Source organism: Oncorhynchus masou, chromosome 13, assembly GCF_036934945.1.
Source record: "Oncorhynchus masou masou isolate Uvic2021 chromosome 13, UVic_Omas_1.1, whole genome shotgun sequence".
NCBI lineage: Eukaryota > Metazoa > Chordata > Actinopteri > Salmoniformes > Salmonidae > Oncorhynchus > Oncorhynchus masou.
This window is the reverse complement of record NC_088224.1, coordinates 64,297,215-64,320,885: the sequence shown is the minus strand read 5'-3', so window position 1 is coordinate 64,320,885 and position 23,671 is coordinate 64,297,215. Positions and strand designations below refer to the sequence as shown.

The 23,671-nt window shown below is 45.1% G+C and overlaps 1 protein-coding gene across 6 annotated transcripts in view; it reads left to right on the top strand.

Annotated features, from left to right (window-relative positions):
- Nucleotides 1–23,671, top strand: part of LOC135552822 (stAR-related lipid transfer protein 13-like) — a 107,791-nt gene that overhangs the window by 49,137 nt on the left and 34,983 nt on the right. Inside the window, exons 1-2 of one of the 6 annotated variants that reach the window (XM_064984695.1) lie at nucleotides 21,770–22,277; nucleotides 22,377–22,450. The exons of 2 other annotated variants lie outside the window; for them this stretch is intronic. Coding sequence is in view for 3 of the 4 variants with exons in the window: in XM_064984691.1 (XP_064840763.1) it covers nucleotides 9,053–9,269 (217 nt within the window). In the remaining variant the exon portion in view is untranslated. Of the gene's footprint in view, nucleotides 1–3,111; nucleotides 3,556–8,911; nucleotides 9,270–21,769; nucleotides 22,278–22,376; nucleotides 22,451–23,671 lie in introns of those variants that run through there. 3 more of the 6 variants (XM_064984692.1, XM_064984691.1, XM_064984694.1) reach the window with 3 other exon arrangements.

Genomic DNA, 23,671 nt, shown 5'->3' with positions numbered 1-23,671 from the left:
GAGCAGTGAATATCCTGGTGGAAATTAAGTAATGTTATCCCAGCTGGACGCGGAGAGAGGGAGAAAGAGAGAGTGGAGACAAAGTTGAGCCCAAAAACTACCATGGGATTTGCGTGAACAGCAATCTTAGGAAAATCCTCTGCATTATCATTAACAGCAGACTCGTACATTTCAATGTACGAGAAAACAATGTACTAAGCAAATGACAAATTAGATTTTTGCCAAATTACAGTACGACAGACCACGTATTCATCCTGCACACCCTAATAGGCAAAGTCTTCTCATGCTTTGTTGATTTCAAAAAAGCTTTTGAGAATTTGGCATGAAGGCCTGCTATTGAAATTGATGGAAAGTGGTGTTGGGGGAAAAATATACAACATTATAAAATCCATGTACACAAACAACAAGTGTGTGGTTAAAATTGGCAAAAAACGCACACATTTCTTTCCACAAGGCCGGGGGGTGAGACAGGGATGCAGCTTAAGCCCCACCCTATCAACGAATTGGTGAGGGCACTAGAACAGTCTGCAGCACCCAGCCTCACCCTACTAAAATCTGAAGTCATATGTCTACTGTTTGCTGATGATCTGGTGCCTCAACCATGGAAGGCCTAAAGCAGCACCTAGATCTTCTGCACAGATTCTGTCAGACCTGGGCCCTGACAGTAAATCTCAGTAAGACAAAAATGTGTTTAAAAAAAGGTCCATTTGCCAGGACCACGAATACAAATTCCATCTAGACACCGTTGCCCTAGAGCACACAAAACTATACATACCTTGGCCTTAACATGGGGCGGCAGGGTAGCCTAGTGGTTAGAGCGTTGGACTAGAAACCGAAAGGTTGCAAGTTCGAATCCCCAAGCTGACAAGGTACAAATCTGTCGTTCTGCCCCTGAACAGGCAGTTAACCCACTGTTCCTAGGCCGTCATTGCAAATAAGAATTTGTTCTTAACTGACTGACTGACTGGGGCAGAACGACGGTAAAAAAAAATATGAAATTAAACAAAAAAATACATCAGTGCTACAGTTAACCTCCACAAAGCTGTGAACAATCTGAGTGAGGGCTTCTATGCCATCAAAAGGAACATAAAATGTGACATGCCAATTAGGATCTGGCTACAAATACTTTAATCAGTTATTGAACCCATTGTCCTTTTTGGTTGTGAGGTCTGGGGTCTGCTCACCAACCAAGAATTCACAAAATGGGACAAACACCAAATTGAGACTGCATGCAGAATTCTGCAAAAAATATCCTCTGTGTACAACGTAACACACCAAATAATGCATGCAGAGCAGAATTAGGCTGATACCCACTAATTATCAAAATCCAGAAAAGAGCCGTTAAATTCTACAACCACCTAAAAGGAAGCGAATCCCAAACCTTCCATAAAAAAACCATCACCTACAGAGAAATTAACCTGGAGAGGAACCCCCTAAGCAAGCTGGTACTGGGGCTCTGTTCACATACACACACAGGCCCCACAGAGCCCCAGGACAGCAACACAATTAGACCAAACCAAATCGTGAGAAAACAAAAAGAGAATACTGAGCAAACTAGAATGCTATTTGGCCCTAAACAGAGAGTACACAGTGGCAGAATACCTGACCACTGTTACTGACCCAAAATTAAGCCCAGTGGTTAGAGCGTTGGACTAGTAACCGGAAGGTTGTGAGTTCTAACCCCCGAGCTGACAAGGTACAAATCTGTCGTTCTGCCCCTGAACAGGCAGTTAACCCACTGTTCCCAGGGCGTCATTGAAAATAAGAATGTGTTCTTAACTGACTTGCCTGGTTAAATAAAGGTAAAATTAAAAAAAAAAAAAATTTTTAAAGGAAATATTTTAATTATGTACAGACTCAGTGAGCATAGCCTTGCTATTGAGAAAGGCAGCCGAAGACCACACACTGCCCACAAAATAAGGTGGAAATTGAGCAGCACTTCCTGACCTCCTGACAAATGTATGACCATATTAGAGACACATATTTCAAAGAATTCGGGAAAAAAAATAATTACAACACTATATATAGACATAATATTAAATATCTTTATAGTTTTGGAACTTTTGTGAGTGTAATGTTTACTGTTAATATTTCATTATTTATTTAATTTTTGTTTATTATCTATTTCACTTTCTTTGGCAATGTAAACATGTTTTCCATGCCAGGTCAGAACTATCCATTATAGAAGCTGTCTGTCAGTTTTCAGCTGGTCATTGTGTATTATATATCTGAGAGAATTTTATTACTGTATCATTGCCTGCTGAGGTTTAGCTAGGTTGCCATTATATGATAGGTCAGACATAGGCTTAACAGGGAATAAGACAGTTATTACACTACTTTTACACTGTACTTACTCATGGCGCCCCAGGCCATTAACTCCATGAAGCGGTTTATGTTTTTGTATATGAAAGCTATTGAAGACACATGGAGTACTCTACTACAGACTGAACAGGTTGTTGCTCCCTGTCCTCTGTCACAATAATATCTGGAGTTGAAATTGATATGATATTGACACAGCAAAGTCACTATGATGTCTGGTGTGATATTGACACAGCAAAGTCACAATGATGTCTGGTGTGATATTGACACAGCAAAGTCACAATGATGTCTGGTGTGATATTGACACAGCAAAGTCACTATGATGTCTGGTGTGATATTGACACAGCAAAGTCACTATGATGTCTGGTGTGATATTGACACAGCAAAGTCACTATGATGTCTGGTGTGGTATTGACACAGCAAAGTCAATAAGGTTAACCTTTCCTCTCCTTCAGGCGGGTTTGACCTCTGATAGGTTTGTGTATCAGAAACAAAAAGACACTTCATTTTAACTCACTTGTTTAAATTGTATTTATACATAAAACCCAACATCTTTATGAATCCATTTTGATGTAGCCCTAATTCCAATTGTCCTGTAACATTCCATGGTCATTACCTATTAGTCACAAGAGTGAATGCTCTGTTAAGTGTAGTGAAAGTGAGAGTAGCCTGGTGAGTGAGAGGGAAGAAGGAAGGGGGGGGAAGTGGAGGGGTGAAAGATAGAGGTAGGGAGAGAGAGCAGCTAGTATAGTCTATCTATGCATACAGACTGACCGTCACCGTGGTGGAAACTTCAAACAGCCACACATCTGCTCCTAGCTTTGTCTGGCACGGGGGCTGCCGAATCGTCCGGTCGATCCTTTTTCTAGGGAGTGAGTTAAATATCGTTTAACTGAATGACTTGGCAAAGATGGATACTTAATACGGAACATCTGTTCGTTGGTTAAATGTATGGCTGGTTAATTAATGGTTACACTCTGTGGCAGTAACTCAGTACTAATCAGGCGAGGAAGCATCGCCGCGAGCGCAGGTGGTAAATCCAGGTGAATGAACCAATAATTGGTTCATGAGGACCGGGATTTGATTTATTATGGTGGACTCACGGATTTACTATGACAACTAAGAGCAAGTCGATGAAACTGAAGCTGCGGCGGTGTTTCAGTGAGACGCTGCGCGATTCCACGTCGAAAGCCTGGGATCTACTATGGAAAAATGTCAGGGATCGAAGACTCGCAGGTCAGTCTCCAAGTATCGGTGTAGTATTGAATACACACAATATTTATTTGATTTTATTTGTTGTAAGAAAATACCCATTCTTAATTTTGTTATATTTAAAATATATATTTGACAGATTTGAGCACAGAACGGTTTCTAACATAGTTTTATTAAACAAGTGGTTTAATAAGCCCACTAAATTACAAATCTGGCCGTTGTAGTTAATTTTCTAATCACAATGAACCAAGAGAATGTAAAGGGGAAATCAACAGTTGTTAGATTCATTGACTCTTGAAGAATGTATCTTATAAATGCCTCATATAAGCTTTGTTCAACTGCCACACCGCATCAGAACCCAACATATAGGCTTGTTTTACGGCAATGTCTGTTAACAAAGTTAATGTCAACAAAAACGATATAGCCTAAAAACATGGTTACAACTATAATTGATATCATGGATGGTCAGTCCTTGCATCCGTGGGCTGCCTGTGTAAACGCAGGCTATGTGTACAGAATACATTCTGCACAGTTGTCCTCATAATTAGTCTTCTACAATAATCATACCCATTAACACGTGTCCACCAGGTGTACTTACCTTAGTGTCACATGGGATTTACCTCCCTCTTAATTATTCGTTTAAAGATCTTCTAATTTACAATAATAATTAGAATTTCCCAAAACAAGTTATAATACAGTTTGACTTCTTATTCACTGCTGGTTGGTTTTATTGATTCATTTGGATGAAATTAAAACAATATCACAAAATATGTGAGTAATGTTCTCACGTGTAGCTCCAAAGCAAGACCCATTATTATCCCAATGTGAATTGAAGCTAAGCATGTAGGTGAGGTTTGAAACTGTGAGTTAGAGTCCAGACCCCCTACTGTCACTGCTGCTGAAGGCTGTACTTAATGGTTATAGGATGTTTCCTCGATTAGTTTGCCTCATAATTCAAATGTGAAGATTATTCATCCCAAATATCATTCCCTATATAGTGCACTACTTTTGACCCAGGGGCCTATACGGTTCTGGTAAAAAAAAAGTAGTGCACTATACAGGGAATGGGATGCCATTTGGGACATCCACTGAGCGTTATTTCCTTCAGGTACCTTTCTGTCAGAGATTTAAAATATGGCTGGAGCTGCTTGCTGGGAGAATGATATTGTATTTTCTAAGGAGCTCCTGAAGCTTGGTCTGTGTGTGTAGTGAGCCGAGTACACCACTAGGTGGTGCCAGTCAAATTATCCATACAGTAGGACAGCCCAGTAGTCTCGTAGGTCATGAAATATCTGAGAGGGATTCCATTCTCCATCTGTATTTCACTGTTATAATTATGTTATGTGATGGAAGTTGCCCTCAACTGTCCCTGGAGATTGTAATTGAATCAGATTGGTGTCAGTTCTGTTTTCTTATTGCATCACTATGGGCTGGGTTTCCTGGACACAGTCCTAGACTATATAGCATTTTCAATGGAGATTTTCCATAAGAGTTTGGTTTTTAGTGCAGGACTGGGCTTCATTTGTGTCCGGGAAACCTCCGCTATAAGCATATTTTATTGCTACACTATATACTGTAGGTGCTATGTGTGATCATCCTTCACAATATTGTCCTTGTTTTAGAAGCATGTCTATCTCTGTTTCTGCGTATTTAATGTTGTTTAAACCCTGTCACTCCATCTCAACTGTGCAGTACTGAGACACCTCTCTGATTTAACTGCCTTTAGAGCCCTGTGGCTGCATTGTTGCTTCATTGTTGCTGCGTTGTTTGAAAGGTGGACACATGAATCCAACATTCTATTCCATATTTGTATCCTGGTGATATGCCATGGTGCCATGCATCTAGCTGCCCAGCCATTGGACCTCCTCCTAGCCTTGGCCTGCTGTGTGTTTAGAAGCACTCTAAACAATGAGGGGCCGTTTGTGGGCTGGGCTTGGCTGGATACAGCTGAGTGTCTGGCCTGTGTGTGTGCATGCGTCGATCAGACCTTGCTGACTGGTGGTCTATTGCTTTTAACTGTCATAATGAGTCATAATTCTAATACATCTATTACATTTCTATGAGACCACTGAGTACAAGCACCTCTTTGGCAATGGTCTGGTCATAGAGATGCCTGTTGGTTGTGTTTTTACTGAGGAGGTATTCTAACATCTGTTACATGTCCTATAATCCAGCTCCATGAGAAGACCTGGCTGACATTGAGGGTCGTTTAAGCAATAAGATCTGAGGAGGTGTGGTATATGGCCAATATACCACGGCTAAGGGCTGTTCTTATGCATGATGCAATGCGGAGTGCCTGGACAGCCCTTAACCGTGGTATATTGGCCATATATCACAACTCCCCGAGGTGGTTACCAATGTAATTAGAGCTGTTTTGTCATACAGGGGGTATTTGGTCTGATATACCATGGCTGTTAGCCAATCAGCCTTCAGGGATCGAACCACCCAGTTTATAATGAGGGATATAGGCTCTCTTCAGTTAGCACCTGCTCTAGAACATGTGCTTGGCATGAATAAGAGACTCCCAGACAAGACTGTGTTTGCTGTGTCCTCAAAGTGAAAGCACCTGCTACAGTCATATCTGTCCTAGGGTTTCTCTCTTTGAAATGTCCTCAGTTCTTAGAATCGAAGAGGACATTCCTACTGCAGCCCAGCATCAGACCCAGTCTAAAGGGTTGATTATTTAGATCATGGGGTGGAATTCATCCGTCATTCTGAGGCTACCATAGGACAGGAGCCAGACCAAAGCCAGAGCCATGCAGGGCTACCAGCGTCTATCTCTGAGTCACTCGCCACATCAAACCAGACCAGAGCCTAAACATTTACCCATTTGACTCTATTCTCTGATCAGTCCTGGTTTCAGCCACCTAGTAATACTACTTCCAACCTATCACCACAGAGCACCTATCACCACAGAGCACCTATCACCACAGAGCACCTATCACCACAGAGCACCTATCACCACAGAGCACCTATCACCACAGAGCACCTATCACCACAGAGCACCTATCACCACGTAGCTCAGACTACAGGAACACTCAGAACAGTGCAGCCACCCAACACACCAGAGACAGGGACCTCCACCCCCTCACTGGGTGTGTGTGGTGTGTGTTTAACAATGGAGTCAACCTGAATAAACAGCTTATCCACAGTACCACAGTGTCACAGCTCCTGGTGTAGCCAGTCAAAGCCAGAGGTAGTGCATGAAAGCATGCAGAGGGTTGGGGGGCTCTGAAGTGAGCTAGGGGTGAATGGTGGTCTTTGTTGCCCTGGGAGGGTCCTACCAGCCAGAGGGACAGGGGCTGTTTGACTGTTTGGCTGCATCCCAAATGGCGCCACCCTATTCCCCATATAGTGCACTAATTGTGACCAGAGCACTAAAGGGAATAGGGTGCCATTTGGGAGGCTGTTTATCTTGGTGGTGTGCTTACTAGCAGCCCCAGTCCCACTCCTACCCCTGTCCTGTTCCAGTCCCATGTGGAGCCCTGTGCTGCAGGTTACACAGAGGCAGGCTGTGTGTTGAGAGGCTGGAAACCACCAGAGTGGCCCGATGTGACGGGGAGTGAGTGGGTCTGCTCTGTTAGGATGTGGACTCTATTTTAAATGTGAATGATGACTTCTGTTGTTCCATCCTGTTCCAAACGCAAAAACACTACTGAAAAGTTATCAAGTCTCAAGATATACTTTTATTACTATTTAGTTTAAACTTCACTGTTGACAACTGTATCTTATCATCATATCTCATTCTCAAGTGTTGTGGCGGTAACCTGGTCCAAGATCTGTTTAGTGCTCTAGAGAGCAGAAACAGTCTGACACTCGGGCTATTGTAGTGGGGCTGTTTTAATGAACCAGAAAGCTTATTAGGGTCTGTATTAACCAGTACCAGTAACCACCTTATTCGGGTCTGTATTAACCAGTAACCACCTTATTAGGGTCTGTATTAATCAGTACCAGTAACCACCTTATTCGGGTCTGTATTAACCAGTAACCACCTTATTAGGGTCTGTATTAACCAGTACCAGTAACAACCTTATTAGGGTCTGTATTAACCAGTAACCACCTTATTAGGGTCTGTATTAACCAGTACCAGTAACCACCTTATTCGGGTCTGTATTAACCAGTAACCACCTTATTAGGGTCTGTATTAACCAGTACCAGTAACCACCTTATTCGGGTCTGTATTAACCAGTAACCACCTTATTAGGGTCTGTATTAACCAGTACCAGTAACAACCTTATTAGGGTCTGTATTAACCAGTACCAGTAACAACCTTATTAGGGTCTGCATTAACCAGTAACCACCTTATTAGGGTCTGTATTAACCAGTACCAGTAACCACCTTATTAGGGTCTGCATTAACCAGTACCAGTAACCACCTTATTAGGGTCTGTATTAACCAGTACCAGTAACCACCTTATTAGGGTCTGTATTAACCAGTAACCACCTTATTAGGGTCTGTATTAACCAGTACCAGTAACCACCTTATTAGGGTCTGTATTAACCAGTAACCACCTTATTAGGGTCTGTATTAACCAGTACCAGTAACAACCTTATTAGGGTCTGTATTAACCAGTAACCACCTTATTAGGGTCTGCATTAACCAGTACCAGTAACAACCTTATTCGGGTCTGTATTAACCAGTAACCACCTTATTCGGGTCTGTATTAACCAGTAACCACCTTATTCGGGTCTGTATTAACCAGTGTAGAGTTGAGATTCATTATAATCCAGGTGTTTAGGCTCAATGGTTTCTTCTTCACAAGGTGCCACAGGCTTCCTGTCCTGTTGAGCCCCACTGTGAATGGAGACGGGTGGGGAGTGGTGTTGGAGTATGGGTGTGGGAAGGGGCCTGGGGGTGGAGAGGGGGTTGTTGTGGAATGGTGGGGGTGGGGAGGAGATATTAGCATTCTCCCTCTCGTTCATCTCTCTCCTTCTCTTCACTTTCTTCATTCTTTTTCCTCTGTCTACTCAGCATGGCAAAGAGACTCCCTTATCCTGACTAAACTTGGCACCTGTGTGCAGGTCCACTCTCCACAGCGTATGATTGTTTTGGGCAGGGCGGGTCCTGACAGTACTGTTTTTCTAAGCCCTCCCATTTCCTTCTCTCTGTCTTGTCCTCCTGCCTCCCTCCTCTCTGTGCTTACTCAGTTCACAGGCATTCTTCTGGTATTTATATTTCCCTCCAGACCAGCGTTCAGTCGGTTCCTTTCCCTCACTCACACAGACAGACACTGGATAGAGCTCAGCAAGGTGGGCAGTACTCCAAGTACTGATCTGCCACTGGCTGCTGTCCGGTCACCTGATCTGGAGAGGTGTAGTGTTGTGCTGGCACTCCTCCTCCCTCCCCTCTAGCCTCTCAGCTCTCCTTCCGAGCCCGAGCCTTTCAGATCACACTGGGCTGCTAGCGCCTGGATGTGAAGCCTTCTGCTGCTGGATCCTGTCTGAGAGTGTGTGTTTATCGGTCAGGGGCCAGTGTAGTGTTTGTCAGTCAATCTAGCAGTGCCAGTGCTGTAGTAGTAGTCATGTACAGGGATCTGTCTGACAGAGACTCTGAGCCCCAGGGGCCAGGCAGTGAGTGTATGGGCAGCAGTATGAGTCAAGACAGCCAGGACTGTCTGGGCAGTATGACCCAAGAGAGCCAGGATATCTATCTAAGGATGGACCACCACCACCGTCGCTCCGGATACCGCCTGGGACGCATCATTGCCCGGCAACAGCTACTCCGGAGGATAGCTGGAGGTAGGAGGAGGAGTGATAGCTCTGGTTCAGGGTGTTATGTACTGTTTGCTGACAGCCTTAAGCTTCAGCAAGCAGCACATAACATCCAGGACTAGAGCTACTTGAGTAGATACTGTAGTAGGAGTGGTGGTGGAAACTCTAAGTATGAGAACTTCTGGACACTCATGGTATTATGATGGTGGATGTTGACCATATGAAGGCTGGTGTAGACTGACATTGTGAAGGACAATCAGATAGTTCCTTGTTCCTCTGTGAAGTTCAGCGACAGGGAGCCATAGTCTGTCATGGTTATCTAATCAGCCTATAGCTTGATCTAGCAGCAGCCCTACTCTGCTAGTGTGTGTGAGGGCATGAACGCTAGCTAGTGTCTGTCAGTCTGTCAGTGCGTAAGGACATGGCAAGGTGCTGTACTCTGTCAGCCAGGAAGTAACTCTAGTGTTGCTTAACGTAATAACACATTTAGCAAGCTGTGTAAATAATAATAATATTGTTGTTTTAGACTAGCACACCACAGTGTTCCTACATACCAGAGGGTTGACTATGTGCACAATTCCCTAGGTATGTAAGACATAATGTGTCATTTGGTGTGGTAGCTGTGTTGTTGTATTGATCCTAAATAAAATACGCAAGTTAAGGCAACAGCACAGGAAGTGCAGTGTGTTGGGAGCATGACACGCTATTCCTTATCAGCCCCACCTGAACCCTGATAGCTGACCTACAGTACCTTCAGAAAGTATTCACACCACTTGACTTGTTCCACATTTCGTTGTTTAACAGCCTGAATTTAAAATGGATTAAATGTAGATTTTGTGTCACTGGCCTACACACAATACCCGATAATGTCAAAGTAGAATTATGTTTTTAGAAATGTTTGCAAATTAATTAAACATTTAAAGCTGAAATGTATTGAGTCAATACGTATTCAACCCCATTGTTATGGCAAGCCTAAATAAGTTCAGGAGTAAAAATTTGCTTAACGTGTTACATAATAGGTTGCATGGACTCACTCTGTGAGCAATAATGGTGTTTAACGTGATTTTTGAATGACCACCTCATCTCTGTACCTCACACATACAATTATCTGTAAGTTCCCTCAGTCAAGCAGTGAATTTCAAACAGAGATTCAACCACAAAGACCAGGGAGGTTTTCCAATTCCTCGCAAAGAAGGGCACCTATGGTAGATGGTAAAAAAAGCAGACATTGAATAAGCATGGTGAAGTTATTAGTTACACTTTGAATGTTGTATCAATACACCCATTAACTTCAATGATACAAGCGTCCTTCCTAACTCATTTGCCAGAGAGGAAGGAAACCACTCAGGGATTTCACCATGAGGCCAATGGGGACTGGATTAACAACGTTGTTATGTTTGTGGCAAATCCAACAAAACACATCACTGAGTACCACTCGTCATATTTTCAAGCATGGTGGGGGGTGCATCATGTTATGGGTATGCTTGTCATCGGCAAGGACTAGGGAGTTGTTTAGGATAAAAATCAATGGAATAGAGCTAAGCAAAGGCAAAATCCTAGAGGAAAACCTGGTTCAGTTTGCTTTCCAACAGACACTGGGAGACAAATTCACTTTTCAGCAGGACAATAACCTAAATCACAAGTCCAAATATACACTGGAGTTGCCTACCAAGATGACATTGAATGTTCCTCAGAGGCCTAGTCACAGGTTTGAATTCAGTCGGCTTGAAAATATATGGCAAGACTTGAAAATGACTTTCTAGCAATGATCAACAAGCAACTTGACAGAGCTTGAAGAATTCTTTAAAGAATAATACATACTGTACAATCCAAGTTCTTAGTGACATACCCAGAAAGACTCACAGCTGTTCGTGCTCATACACCTGCATTGCTTTTGCTGTTTAGGGTTTTAGGCTGGGTTTCTGTACAGCACTTTGTGACATCAGCTGATGTAAGAAGGGCTTTATAAATAAATTTGATTGATTCTCGCTGCCAAAGGTGATTGTCTAACATGTATTGACTCAGGGGTGTGAATACTTATGTAAATTAGATATTTCTGTAGCTCATTTTCAATACATTTGCAAACATTTTGAAAAACATGTTTTCACTTTTCATTATGGAGGTATTGTGTGTAAGTGAGTGAGAAATAAAAAACTAATCCATTTTGAATTCAGGCTATAACAAAATGTGGAATAGGTCAAGGCTTATAAATCAAATCAAATGTATTTGTCACATACACATGGTTAGCAGATGTTAATGCGAGTGTAGCGAAATGCTTGTGCTTCTAGTTCCGACAATGCAGTAATAACCAACAAGTAATCTAACTAACAATTCCTAAACTACTGTCTTATACACAGTGTAAGGGGATAAAGAATATGTACATAAGGATATATATGAATGAGTGATGGTACAGAGCAGCATAGGCAAGAAAATAATTTCTGAAGGTACTGTAGCAATACAATAGAGGAACTAACAAACTGATTAAGCAATAAGATATATGTGCGTAGAAGATAATGTCCCTGGCGATAGCCAGCACAGTAAGCAATATGAATGAGTTTATGGTCAAACAATGACTGACTTGACCTTCAGCCTTCATTACTCTGCTGCTGTTATCTGCTCACAGGATTAGTCAACTGTGTGTGTGTGTGTGTGTGTGTGTGTGTTCCCTGGCCTGGCCCTGCCTTCAGGTCTGTCATTAGGGTTCTATTATGTCCAACATGAGTCCACAGAGAGAGTTTGACCTGAGAGGAGAGGAGCGGCAATCCTTCCCTGTTCCTCCATGTGCCTTTTGTCTTTTGCCCAGAGTGCTGTGGATGGCTTACCTGGGGTTGGAGCATGTTTGGGAGAGGGGGCATGCATTACAGCAGAGGTGATATAGGCGGGTCTCCCCTCCTCCTCCTCCTCCCCCTGCAGGTGTGAAAGGCAGGCTGTGGGCCCAGAAACTGAATCGAAGCTTGGCCACATTTCACCTCAGAGTAGAGCAGAGAACTCTCCATCAGTCAGCAGTAAAGCCTCAGGAAGAGTTTAGTCCTCATTTAGTCACTGTCCCTGGCAGGAGTCAGAATATACACTGCCTGTATTCTCAGCGAGACATAGGCAGCTGGCCTCTAACGTCTCAGAGGAGTCAGTGGATTCATGTTTAGCTGTTTCTGTGGACCGACAGACAGATCGACAGATAGAGAGGCGAGACACTGGAGTTATTGTTGTTTGACTGATTGACGCAGCTAGACTGTGTGGTTCTGTGGAGGTATTTTCCGACTCTGTTTCATGTGGAGGTATCGTGATGATCTTGGGTAGAGGAGGAAGAGGCCTGTAGAATCATGTGTCTGGATCTGACTGCTCAGATCAAAGCTGTCTGGTGTGTGTGTGTCAGCTATTTAGGTCAGAGACGATGATAGCAGAAAATATGGTATGTTGTCGTATTGGATGTAACTTTTCTTTTTGTCAACATAAGTCTAATCCTTATATGACTCATGGCTGTCACAGTCATGGAAAGGATCTTAAAGGTTCTCTCTGTTAAGAAGAAAACCATTTTGTTCCTGCTATAAACACCTGTCGTATCTTAATTCAACATATAGGAGAAGGCATTTACTTTGTGGAATCATATTCTTAGGCTTAGGGTTAAGAATAGATTGCCAACCCTAGAAATGTAATACTTGCTTTGTCCTTTGTAAACCTCACACATTATTATTCGCTTGTAAGGCATGTATAAAATGAATAAAACAAATACTGATACTGTATGAAAACAAAATATGGAAAATGATATTATTTTGTACTAATACAATTACCCAGAGAAAGTAATACAAAAGAACCTCAAGATATGGGTCATAATTATCGGCACCCCTGTTGTCAATAGTCCAGCATCCTCCCCTTGTGAGGATAGCGACGCTGAGCCTTTTTCTCTAATGTTTTATGAGATTGGAGAACACATTGGGAGGGATCTTAGACCATTTCTCCATACAGAATCTTTCCAGATCCTTGAAATCCTTCATCCTTCTTATGGACTGCCCTCTCCAATTAAAACCACACGTTTTCAATCGGGTTCAAGTCTGGGGACTGAGATGGCCATAGCAAAATGTACATTTTGTGGTCAATTAACCATTTCTTTGTGGATTTTGATTAGAGCTTGGGGTTATTGACATGCTGGAAGATCCACTTGGTAAAGTTCATGATGCCGTTGACCTTGACAAGGGCCCTAAGACCAGTGGAAGCAAAATGACCCCGTAACATCAAAAATCAACCACCCTATTTTACTGTAGGTATTGAGGTACTTTTCTGCATATGATTCTGTTTTGCAACGCCAAACCCACCACTAGTGGGGCCAAAGAGCTCTATTTTCATGTCATCTGACCACAGCACCGGTTCTGATCCAAGTGCCAATGCCTTTTATCAAACTCCAGGCAGTGTGGGCGGCAGGTAGCCTAGCGGTTAGAACGTTGGTCCAGGAATTGAGGTCGAATACCCGAGTCGACAAGGTGAAAATCTATTGATGTGCCCTTGAGCAAGGCGCCGTACTACTTTGGCTGACCCTGTAAAACACATATGTCAGAGTCAAGGCCCGCGGGCCACATCCGGCCCGCGAGAAGGTTTTTTACGGCCCCTGGGATGATCTTGATTTATTATTAGAACCGGCCCGCAGACCGCAGCAAGCCGGCAGCCCGCAGATCTTTTACACGCACCAATACTACATTTCCCACAATGCAACGGTGACGCACCGAGCAGTAGGCTGCTTCATTTCAATATTTATTGGCACAGCAGTCGTCAGCATCACAGTAAAATTAACTTTCAGATACCCATCAAAAATGGCAAAACGGAAGGTGGACACTGAGAACCGGGGTTTCAAACAAGGTGGGAGTCGGAGTATATGTTCACGGAGGTAGCTGGAAAACCTGTGTGTCTTCTGTGTGGAGAAAGTGTGGCGGTACTGAAAGAGTATAATCTGAGACGACATTATGAAACGAAACACGCGGACAAAAACAAGAATATGGACATGGAACAAAGGCTACAAAAGGCAGAGGAATTAAAACGAGGCCTCAAATCTCGACAGGCTCTGTTCAAAAAAGCCAAATCACAAGGCCAGGCTGCTGTCAAGGCCAGTTTTATTTTGGCAGAAGAGATCGCTAAATCAGCCCGGCCATTTACGGAGGGGGATTTCATCAAAAACTGCATGATTAAAGTTTGTGACGAAGTTTGCCCAGAAAAAAGGCAACTCTTTTTAAATGTGAGTCTGAGCAGAAACACCATTGCCGAGAGAGTAGACCAGTTGTCCATCAATCTAAAAGAGCAGCTTGTGAAAAAGGGAAAAGATTTCATTGCATATTCCTTGGCTGTGGATGAGAGCACCGACATTTCTGACATTGCCCAGTTGTCAATTTTCATCCGCGGAGTGGACTCCAGCCTAAGCGTGACAGAGGAGTTTTTGGCTTTACGTCCTATGCATGGCACAACTACGGGGCATGATTTGTATGAAGAGGTGTCAAGATGTGTAAATGAGATGGAGCTGCCTTGGGAAAAACTCGTGGGTTTGACAACCGACGGAGCACCTGCGATGTGTGGACACAGGAGCGGACTGGTGGCGAAGATACGGGAAAAGATGCAAGAGGAAAACGCGACAGGTGAGCTGACAGCTTATCATTGTATCATACACCAGGAAGCGTTGTGCGGTAAAGCCTTGAAAATGGAGCATGTAATGAGCATCATCACGCGCACAGTTAACTTTATCAGAGCCAAAGGTTTGAATCACCGCCAGTTCAAGGCATTTCTGACGGAGTTAGAAACGGAGCATGGTGATTTGCCTTATCACACAGTTCAAGTTTAAAAGTTAAAGTTTAATATTTGTTTTCACTGCATGTTACTTCTCCTTAAACAAAGTGTTGTTTTTGATTAATAGATTTTTGCACTTTATTTTATTGTATTTCAATCCAATTATATTTTAAAAATATTTCAGTTGAGTGGATGATAGAAAATTGCTATTATTGTTTTTTTCTTTGAAGTAAATTTAGCCCACTTTTGCTAAAATAGAAAATATAGGCTACTGATGGTGCCTTGAATACCGGTTTCTTTCATTTAATGTTCATGTTATGGGGATTTTTATATAAAGGAAATTTGTCTTTTGTGTCTGTTGAAAATTAAAGATTACTGACAGAGCCATAAGAAAATATTGCTTTATTTATCTGATCATATTGGAATATATTTGTTAGGTTTTCAGTAGGTTCAATTAGGTTCACTAGACTATATGCGTCATTTAAAAATTTTTCAATGAACATTCGAACAGTCCGGCCCTCGGCTTGTAGCTAAATTTTTTATTTGGCCCTCCGTCCATTTGACTTTGACACCCCTGCTGTAAAACAACACATTTCACTGCACCTATCCAGTGTATGTGACAATAAAACATAAAACAAAAAAAATACCGTTTTTTTGCTCCTCATGATCAAGGGATCAAATAATTCCGGTCCCCACGGTACGTCATAAAGGTCTGACTTTGTCCCCAGAATGGAATTTCATTGAACTTTATTGATCCATCGAGATGTCACGGGCTTTACATAACACACATTACAAACATATAGGGCTGGTTTCCTGGACATGGATTTAGCGTAGTCATGGACTAAAACGCTGTTTCAATGGAGATTCTTCATTGGGGGTAGTATGAATGCACTGACCTTTTTGTCACAGACAGTGGTGTTAGAGTCTGTCCAGTGAACTGACCTTCTCCATGCCCTGTTGTGGCCTGTCTCCAGCTGACCAGCTCCATTCACATAGCAGGCGAGGAGAGGGAGGGATTGTGCTATCACATCTGGGTTCAAATACTATTTTAATCATTTAAAATACTTTATCTGTGCTTGATTGAGCTTACCTGGCTTAATGGACTAATAGTGCAGAAAGACAAGGTTTGCAGGTTATCATATAGGCTAGAACAAACGCTCAAAGTATTGGAAACATTGCAAATATTATTTGAAACCAGGTCTGGGGGTTACCCGGCCATAGAGACGGGTAGTATAACAGACTGTGGGAGGGAGTGACTGGGAGTTACTGGAAGTTTGTATAATTTCACCCCAAATTCCAGGGAAGCTTGTCCAGCGATCTTAGTCATGCTTCCCATCTGCTGGCATTGCAGTGACACTCCAGCTACGGCTTTGTGGGAGTGTGTGTGGGTCCTATTCAACTGCTGCAGCCATACCATACAAGTGAGTTGCTACAGTGTACGCCATTCCCAAATCCATTATGCATTATATAAATGTTTGGCAGAGTAGGCCTATAGAGCAGAGACTGTAGTCCAATATCTATCAGGTTTGTCCTGTCCCACAGAGTGAAGGAATTATCCAGTCTTTGACTCTGCATTTGGGAATGAGGTTGAGGCCAGTCTCACTGCAGCAGGGTATGAGGATGAGGCCAGCCTCACTGCAGCAGGGTATGAGGATGAGGCCAGCCTCTCTGCTGCAGGGTATGAGGATGAGGCCAGCCTCTCTGCTGCAGGGTATGAGGATGAGGCCAGCCTCACTGCAGCAGGGAATGAGGATGAGGCCAGCCTCTCTGCTGCAGGGTATATGGATGAGGCCAGCCTCACCGCAGCAGGGTATGAGGATGAGGCCAGCCTCACCGCAGCAGGGTATATGGATGAAGCCAGCCTCACTGCAGCAGTGAATGAGGATGAAGCCAGCCTCTCTGCTGCAGGGTATATGGATGAAGCCAGCCTCACTACAGCAGAGTATGAGAATGAGGCCAGCCTCCCTGCAGCAGGGAATGAGGATGAGGCCAGCCTCCCTGCTGCAGGGTATGAGGATGAAGCCAGCCTCTCTGCAGCAGGGTATGAGGATGAGGCCAGCCTCTCTGCTGCAGGGTATGAGGATGAGGCCAGCCTCTCTGCTGCAGGGTATGAGCATGAGGCCAGCCTCTCTGCTGCAGGGTATATGGATGAGGCCAGCCTCACCGCAGCAGGGTATGAGGATGAGGCCAGCCTCTCTGCTGCAGGGTATATGGATGAAGCCAGCCTCACTGCAGCAGGGAATGAGGATGAAGCCAGCCTCTCTGCTGCAGGGTATATGGATGAAGCCAGCCTCACTGCAGCAGAGTATGAGAATGAGGCCAGCCTCCCTGCAGCAGGGAATGAGGATGAGGCCAGCCTCTCTGCTGCAGGGTATGAGGATGAGGCCAGCCTCTCTGCTGCAGGGTATGAGGATGAGGCCAGCCTCTCTGCTGCAGGGTATATGGATGAGGCCAGCCTCACCGCAGCAGGGTATGAGGATGAGGCCAGCCTCTCTGCTGCAGGGTATATGGATGAAGCCAGCCTCACTGCAGCAGGGAATGAGGATGAAGCCAGCCTCTCTGCTGCAGGGTATATGGATGAAGCCAGCCTCACTGCAGCAGAGTATGAGAATGAGGCCAGCCTCCCTGCTGCAGGGTATATGGATGAAGCCAGCCTCACTGCAGCAGGGAATGAGGATGAAGCCAGCCTCTCTGCTGCAGGGTATATGGATGAAGCCAGCCTCACTGCAGCAGGGAATGAGGATGAAGCCAGCCTCTCTGCTGCAGGGTATATGGATGAAGCCAGCCTCACTGCAGCAGGGAATGAGGATGAGGCCAGCCTCCCTGCTGCAGGGTATATGGATGAAGCCAGCCTCACTGCAGCAGGGAATGAGGATGAAGCCAGCCTCACTGCAGCAGGGAATGAGGATGAGGCCACTCTCACTGCAGCAGGGAATGAGGATGAAGCCAGCCTCTCTGCTGCAGGGTATATGGATGAAGCCAGCCTCACTGCAGCAGGGAATGAGGATGAAGCCAGCCTCTCTGCTGCAGGGTATATGGATGAAGCCAGCCTCACTGCAGCAGAGTATGAGAATGAGGCCAGCCTCCCTGCAGCAGGGAATGAGGATGAGGCCAGCCTCCCTGCTGCAGGGTATATGGATGAAGCCAGCCTCACTGCAGCAGGGAATGAGGATGAAGCCAGCCTCACTGCAGCAGGGAATGAGGATGAGGCCAGTCTCACTGCAGCAGGGAATGAGGATGAGGCCACTCTCACTGCAGCAGGGAATGAGGATGAGGCCAGTCTCACTGCAGCAGGGAATGAGGATGAAGCCAGCCTCTCTGCTGCAGGGTATATGGATGAAGCCAGCCTCACTGCAGCAGAGTATGAGAATGAGGCCAGCCTCCCTGCAGCAGGGAATGAGGATGAGGCCAGCCTCCCTGCTGCTGGGTATGAGGATGAAGCCAGCCTCTCTGCAGCAGGGTATGAGGATGAGGCCAGCCTCTCTGCTGCAGGGTATGAGGATGAGGCCAGCCTCTCTGCTGCAGGGTATGAGGATGAGGCCAGCCTCACTGCAGCAGGGAATGAGGATGAGGCCACTCTCACTGCAGCAGGGAATGAGGATGAGGCCAGTCTCACTGCAGCAGGGAATGAGGATGAAGCCAGCCTCTCTGCTGCAGGGTATATGGATGAAGCCAGCCTCACTGCAGCAGAGTATGAGAATGAGGCCAGCCTCCCTGCAGCAGGGAATGAGGATGAGGCCAGCCTCCCTGCTGCAGGGTATATGGATGAAGCCAGCCTCACTGCAGCAGGGAATGAGGATGAAGCCAGCCTCACTGCAGCAGGGAATGAGGATGAGGCCAGCCTCACTGCAGCAGGGAATGAGGATGAGGCCAGTCTCACTGCAGCAGGGAATGAGAATGAAGCCAGCCTCTCTGCTGCAGGGTATATGGATGAAGCCAGTCTCGCTGCAGCAGGGTATGATGATGAGGTCAGCCTCTCTGCTGCAGGGTATATGGATGAGGTCAGCCTCTCTGCTGCAGGGTATATGGATGAAGCCAGTCTCACTGCAGCAGGGAATGAGGATGAAGCTGCCTCTCTGCAGCAGGGAATGAGGATGAGGCCAGCCTCACTGCAGCAGGGAATGAGGATGAGGCCAGCCTCACTGCAGCAGGGAATGAGGATGAGGCCAGGTTCTTTCCAGCAGGATGTGAGGATGAAGGATTTGGAACTCAGCCTATGTGCATGAGGGAAGAGGCCTGGGTTCTATTCTAGAGGAATGTGTCTCTTTCCTGTCAATATTACTGCAGCCCAACTCTGTCTCTCTAGATCTGTACAGCAGACTGACTGCATCTCTCCCTGTATCTGCTGCTTCTGCTACTAAGGCAGTGGAAAAACCCAACACTTCACACCCAAATGTAACTATATAGGCCCTCTGTGTCCAATTCCCCTGTACTCACACACAGACCCTCACACACGTGCTTGTCCGCCCCTTTCCCCCCCCTCTGCCAGTACACACTACACCCTCTGTCCACAGTCAATGACCTTTTCATGCCACCATGGAGGGACATTTCCTGCTAGATTCTTGATTTGCTTACTTGAATTCCTTGCTAAATTCCTCAGCCTAACACCCAAAGTAATTTTCATACTAACTCCAAGATGCTTGGAGGTTGTTCTACTGGCAAACCCATTCTAAAATAATCTGTCTCCACAGAGCAGAGAGGAAACCAGAAGATTGGTCAACTGCTAGGTCAGAGCTAATGCAACAGTCATTGTTAGATCTCTAGCGTTGATCATGTCAGGAGTAGTGGACATTGGGGCTTTGGACCTGGTATGTTAATCAAGACTAAATTCCTGAGAAACTGTCTGCATATTTCTATCTCTTTAAATCTCTACCTATGTCTATATCTATACCTGTATCTGCAGTGGTGATATACTGTAGATGGCTGCCTGGGTTTTAAAGACTGGCTGAAATGGTGCTTTACTGTGGTAGAACACTAAACCATGACGAAAGGCTGGCTCGCTGACACCGTTTGTTTTCATGTCTTCACTGAGGGGTCTATGTTTGGTACGGGTCTTCCTGTTCAGTCTGACCTCCGAGCAGACCCCCGAGCCTGACCCTCTAGTGACCCTTCATAACAGCCCTCTGACCCCCCCGGCGAATCTCTTGTTGCAGCCAGGGCCTCCATTCTCTCTCTGTGAAGACCATTAGCTCTCTCCCTCTGTCTCAGGGCTCAGGACACTGTAGGAGTTACAGCCTGGCAGCTGTATTGTAATATCCTGGAGTGAATCTGTCTGTCTCCTCAGGAGGACTGCGATAACTAGCAGCCTGGACTGAAGGTGCAAGGTTGTTGTGTACATTACATGACTTGGTGGTTGTGTACAGCAGCAATATGACTTGGGTTATTATGTATCATAGAACCTGGCTCCCGGCCTGCTAGACACCCCGATGAGCCCCAGTAAAATACAGCCATGTTGATCATATTAATGATACCTTAGCAGGAAGTAGCCTATTTCATCTCCACGTTTACCCAGAGGTCCAGAGTCATGATGAAATGCTCGATCATGTACACATGGTCTAATACTCCCACATGTGTTCATGGTACAGCATAGATGTGTTCTGTTTAATGGGAAATTCCCTGAGGACCTATTTAAGTGACCATCAACATGGAAAACTTTTAAACACGTTATCCTCAGAGTGTCTTTGTCCCACAGGGAGGATCATGTTCCATGCTGCTTAGTGACGACACAGACTGTAAATCTGTATGATCACATCACTGGTATGCAGATGTCACATTCAGATCTCATGACTATAGTGGAGCATGGTGCTGCCTCTGATGCTGATGTGCCTAGCCTTGGGCCCCTCAGGTTTCCAAGGGGACATGAATGCCTGTGACAGAGCCTACGTTGTGCCCTACTCAACACGACCCCGATGGTGGCAGACCCAGGACTTCTTATCTATTTCTATAGGGAAAGTGATGTGACGCACAGGCTACGGCCCAAATGATAACCCTGGTCCCAGTTAGCAGCAGTCCTGCCTCTCCGACAGGGTGTCTAACCTGACAGCTGTCATGTGCAGACCAGCCCAGTCATAGAGCAGGCTAATGATTGACTACATACCTGACATCCAGTGCAACAATACACACAAGTCATATATTAACAGAACCAGGCTGGAAAACTCTCACTGCTCAGCTCAACTCAAAGGTCAATCACATTCCTGAGGGGAAATGCTCAAATAATTCCCCAATAGAAAGTGGCACAAATCAAGTCAATAACAATGTATATAATTAACACATATCTCAGTAACAGTTATTGAAATAAGGCTTTATTAAGATTATTTATTAACTGAGGACTGTGATTGTGTCTGTTGAAAATGAAGTCCAGAGCTCTGTTGATCTTTACATTAACCTCAGCTGGAGTGTGTGTTTGTATTTGTGTGTGTTTGAAAATAAACATGGTGTTTTCATGGCAATTCGAGTGGAATAATATGTTAGATGAGAGGTTATTGGTTGTGCCTCCTGGTGATTCAGTAGCCTGTAATCAATGTTCCACTCGGTTTCCTTAGGTCACTGGGTTCATCCTTTCTGCTGCCCTCCTCTGGTATTAATGTGTAACTGCACTACCAAATGGAGAGTGTGTGTGTGTGTGTGTGTGTGTGTGTGTCTCCTCCTAGCCCTGTCTGTGTGATAGCTGTGGTTCTGGGACAGAGTTAACAGAGTCTGTTTGTCTGTCAGTAATTCATGATGATCTTTCTCCAGTTGTATTACACAGCGCATGGAAAACCAAATGACAGTGTTTGCTATGCAATCAAAGACAGGAGAATTACAGCATACAGGCTTACATTATGACAGGGAAACAGTATTGCCAGAAACAAACATTATATTACCTTGTGCGCACACACACACACACACACACTGCTTATAATAGGTGACTGATTTACAGAGGGCTGCTGTCAAAGTGGAGCACATGCATGTCCATTAGCAGGAGGACAAGGTTACTAACTACATAGAACCCAGCTGTGTTACAGACTGCACTGGAGGGGGAGGAAAGGGATAGGGGGATAGTGGCATCTGATAAATCCCAGAGCAGACAGGACTGAGGATGGAAGGTAGGAGGGGAGAGAGAGGGAGAACAGAGAGAGAGAGACAGTCAGTAAGGCTGTTGTGGTGGTGGCAGCAGTAGCAGGAGGACAGCCAGGCTTGCGGTGGTGTGGTGTGGGGACCATCTCGCTCTCTCTGCCTGGAGTCTGTTTCCTCACCCTGTATCTGGACCCAGAGACCCACCAATGCCAACAGGTACCTCTCTACTCTCTCTCTCTCTACAGCCTGCTCTATACAGTACCTCTGGCACAGGTATTACACCTCTCTACTCTATATCTCTCTGGCCTCACACAGGTCTGTGGATTTGTCATGCTGATGTTCAGTTGAAGAAATCTGCTCTTTGTCTCGTAGACAAAAAACAACAGAAGGTAAAAAGGCTGTTTGATGTTATTGTTCCTCTGAGAGAAGAACTACTGAGTCATTAAGAAGCTAGTTCTTATGTCACTATTCTGGAACTTAGTCATCTGGTATGGGAGTGTTTCTATGTCCTCATGCTGAACTACTAAGATTATCTCTTAACGTTAACAACTTACGCTCTGGATGCATCCCGGATGGAATCATATTCCCTACATAGTGCACTACTTTTGACCAAAGCCCTATGGGCCCTATATAGGGAATAGGGTGCCATTTGCGCCATATGGTCTGATTCCTGAACAGAGAGGAGGGGTGGTGTTGGTACACAGTGTGTTGAGAGGGGTGACAGACTTGTTGAAATGAAAAAGGAAATCTCCAAAAGCCAGAGTTGCTGTTTTTCTCTCCTCCATGAAGGGCCTCCAAGATAGCTGTCAAAACAACTTTAGCATGTGTGGGAAAATGGTCCTGCTCCAGCGCCTGGAAGTGTTTATGTAGAATTTGGGGCTGAGGTTGGGGGATGGACTGGAGCTGAGGGCTGGGGTTTGGGGCTGAGGTTGGGGGGAAAACACTGGAGCTGGGGGCTAAAGCTTGAGAGTGATCACTGTATGTCTTCCGTTAGAATGCATGGCGGATTGATTTGTGTTCTGTTTGGAGCTGCTGGCTGAGTGGGGCAGAGGTGTGAGGGGCTGTGGAGAGTGTAGAAGGACAGGATCTGTAGAGGTGTTTTCTCTGCCCTGCCTGGGGTCATGAGGTTTCCTGATACAGGCCTCTCTTCCAGGACGTGAGAAATGTGTTCATGTGGGTCAGGGTGAGGTTTATATATGGGCAGTACTATTGTCAGGAGTAGTGGGGAGACAGGAACACCACTACCCTGTGAGACCAGACCACTGCCCCATCCTTCTCTCAGCCAGGAACAGGTCTGTAAATCACAGTGGTGGTTGAGGAAATGGAAAGCCCTGGTATAGCTCTGAGATTAGGACCAGTCTTCACTGTGTAGCAGCACTGATTTAGAACATATGTGATGTCTGCGTTTTGAAAACAACTTGAAGTAACACCCCATGTCTTTAGCCCCCTGAGGAAACATCATTCTAGAAGGTTCACTGGGTTTACACTAAAGGGGCAGCAGCCATGTAGGGAAGTCAGTCAGAAGGGTTTTTTACATATCTGTGGGCACTGGATGTTTTGGTGCTGTTGTCATAGTAGAGAGTGGTAGGTGTGTGACTGACTGCCCAGGT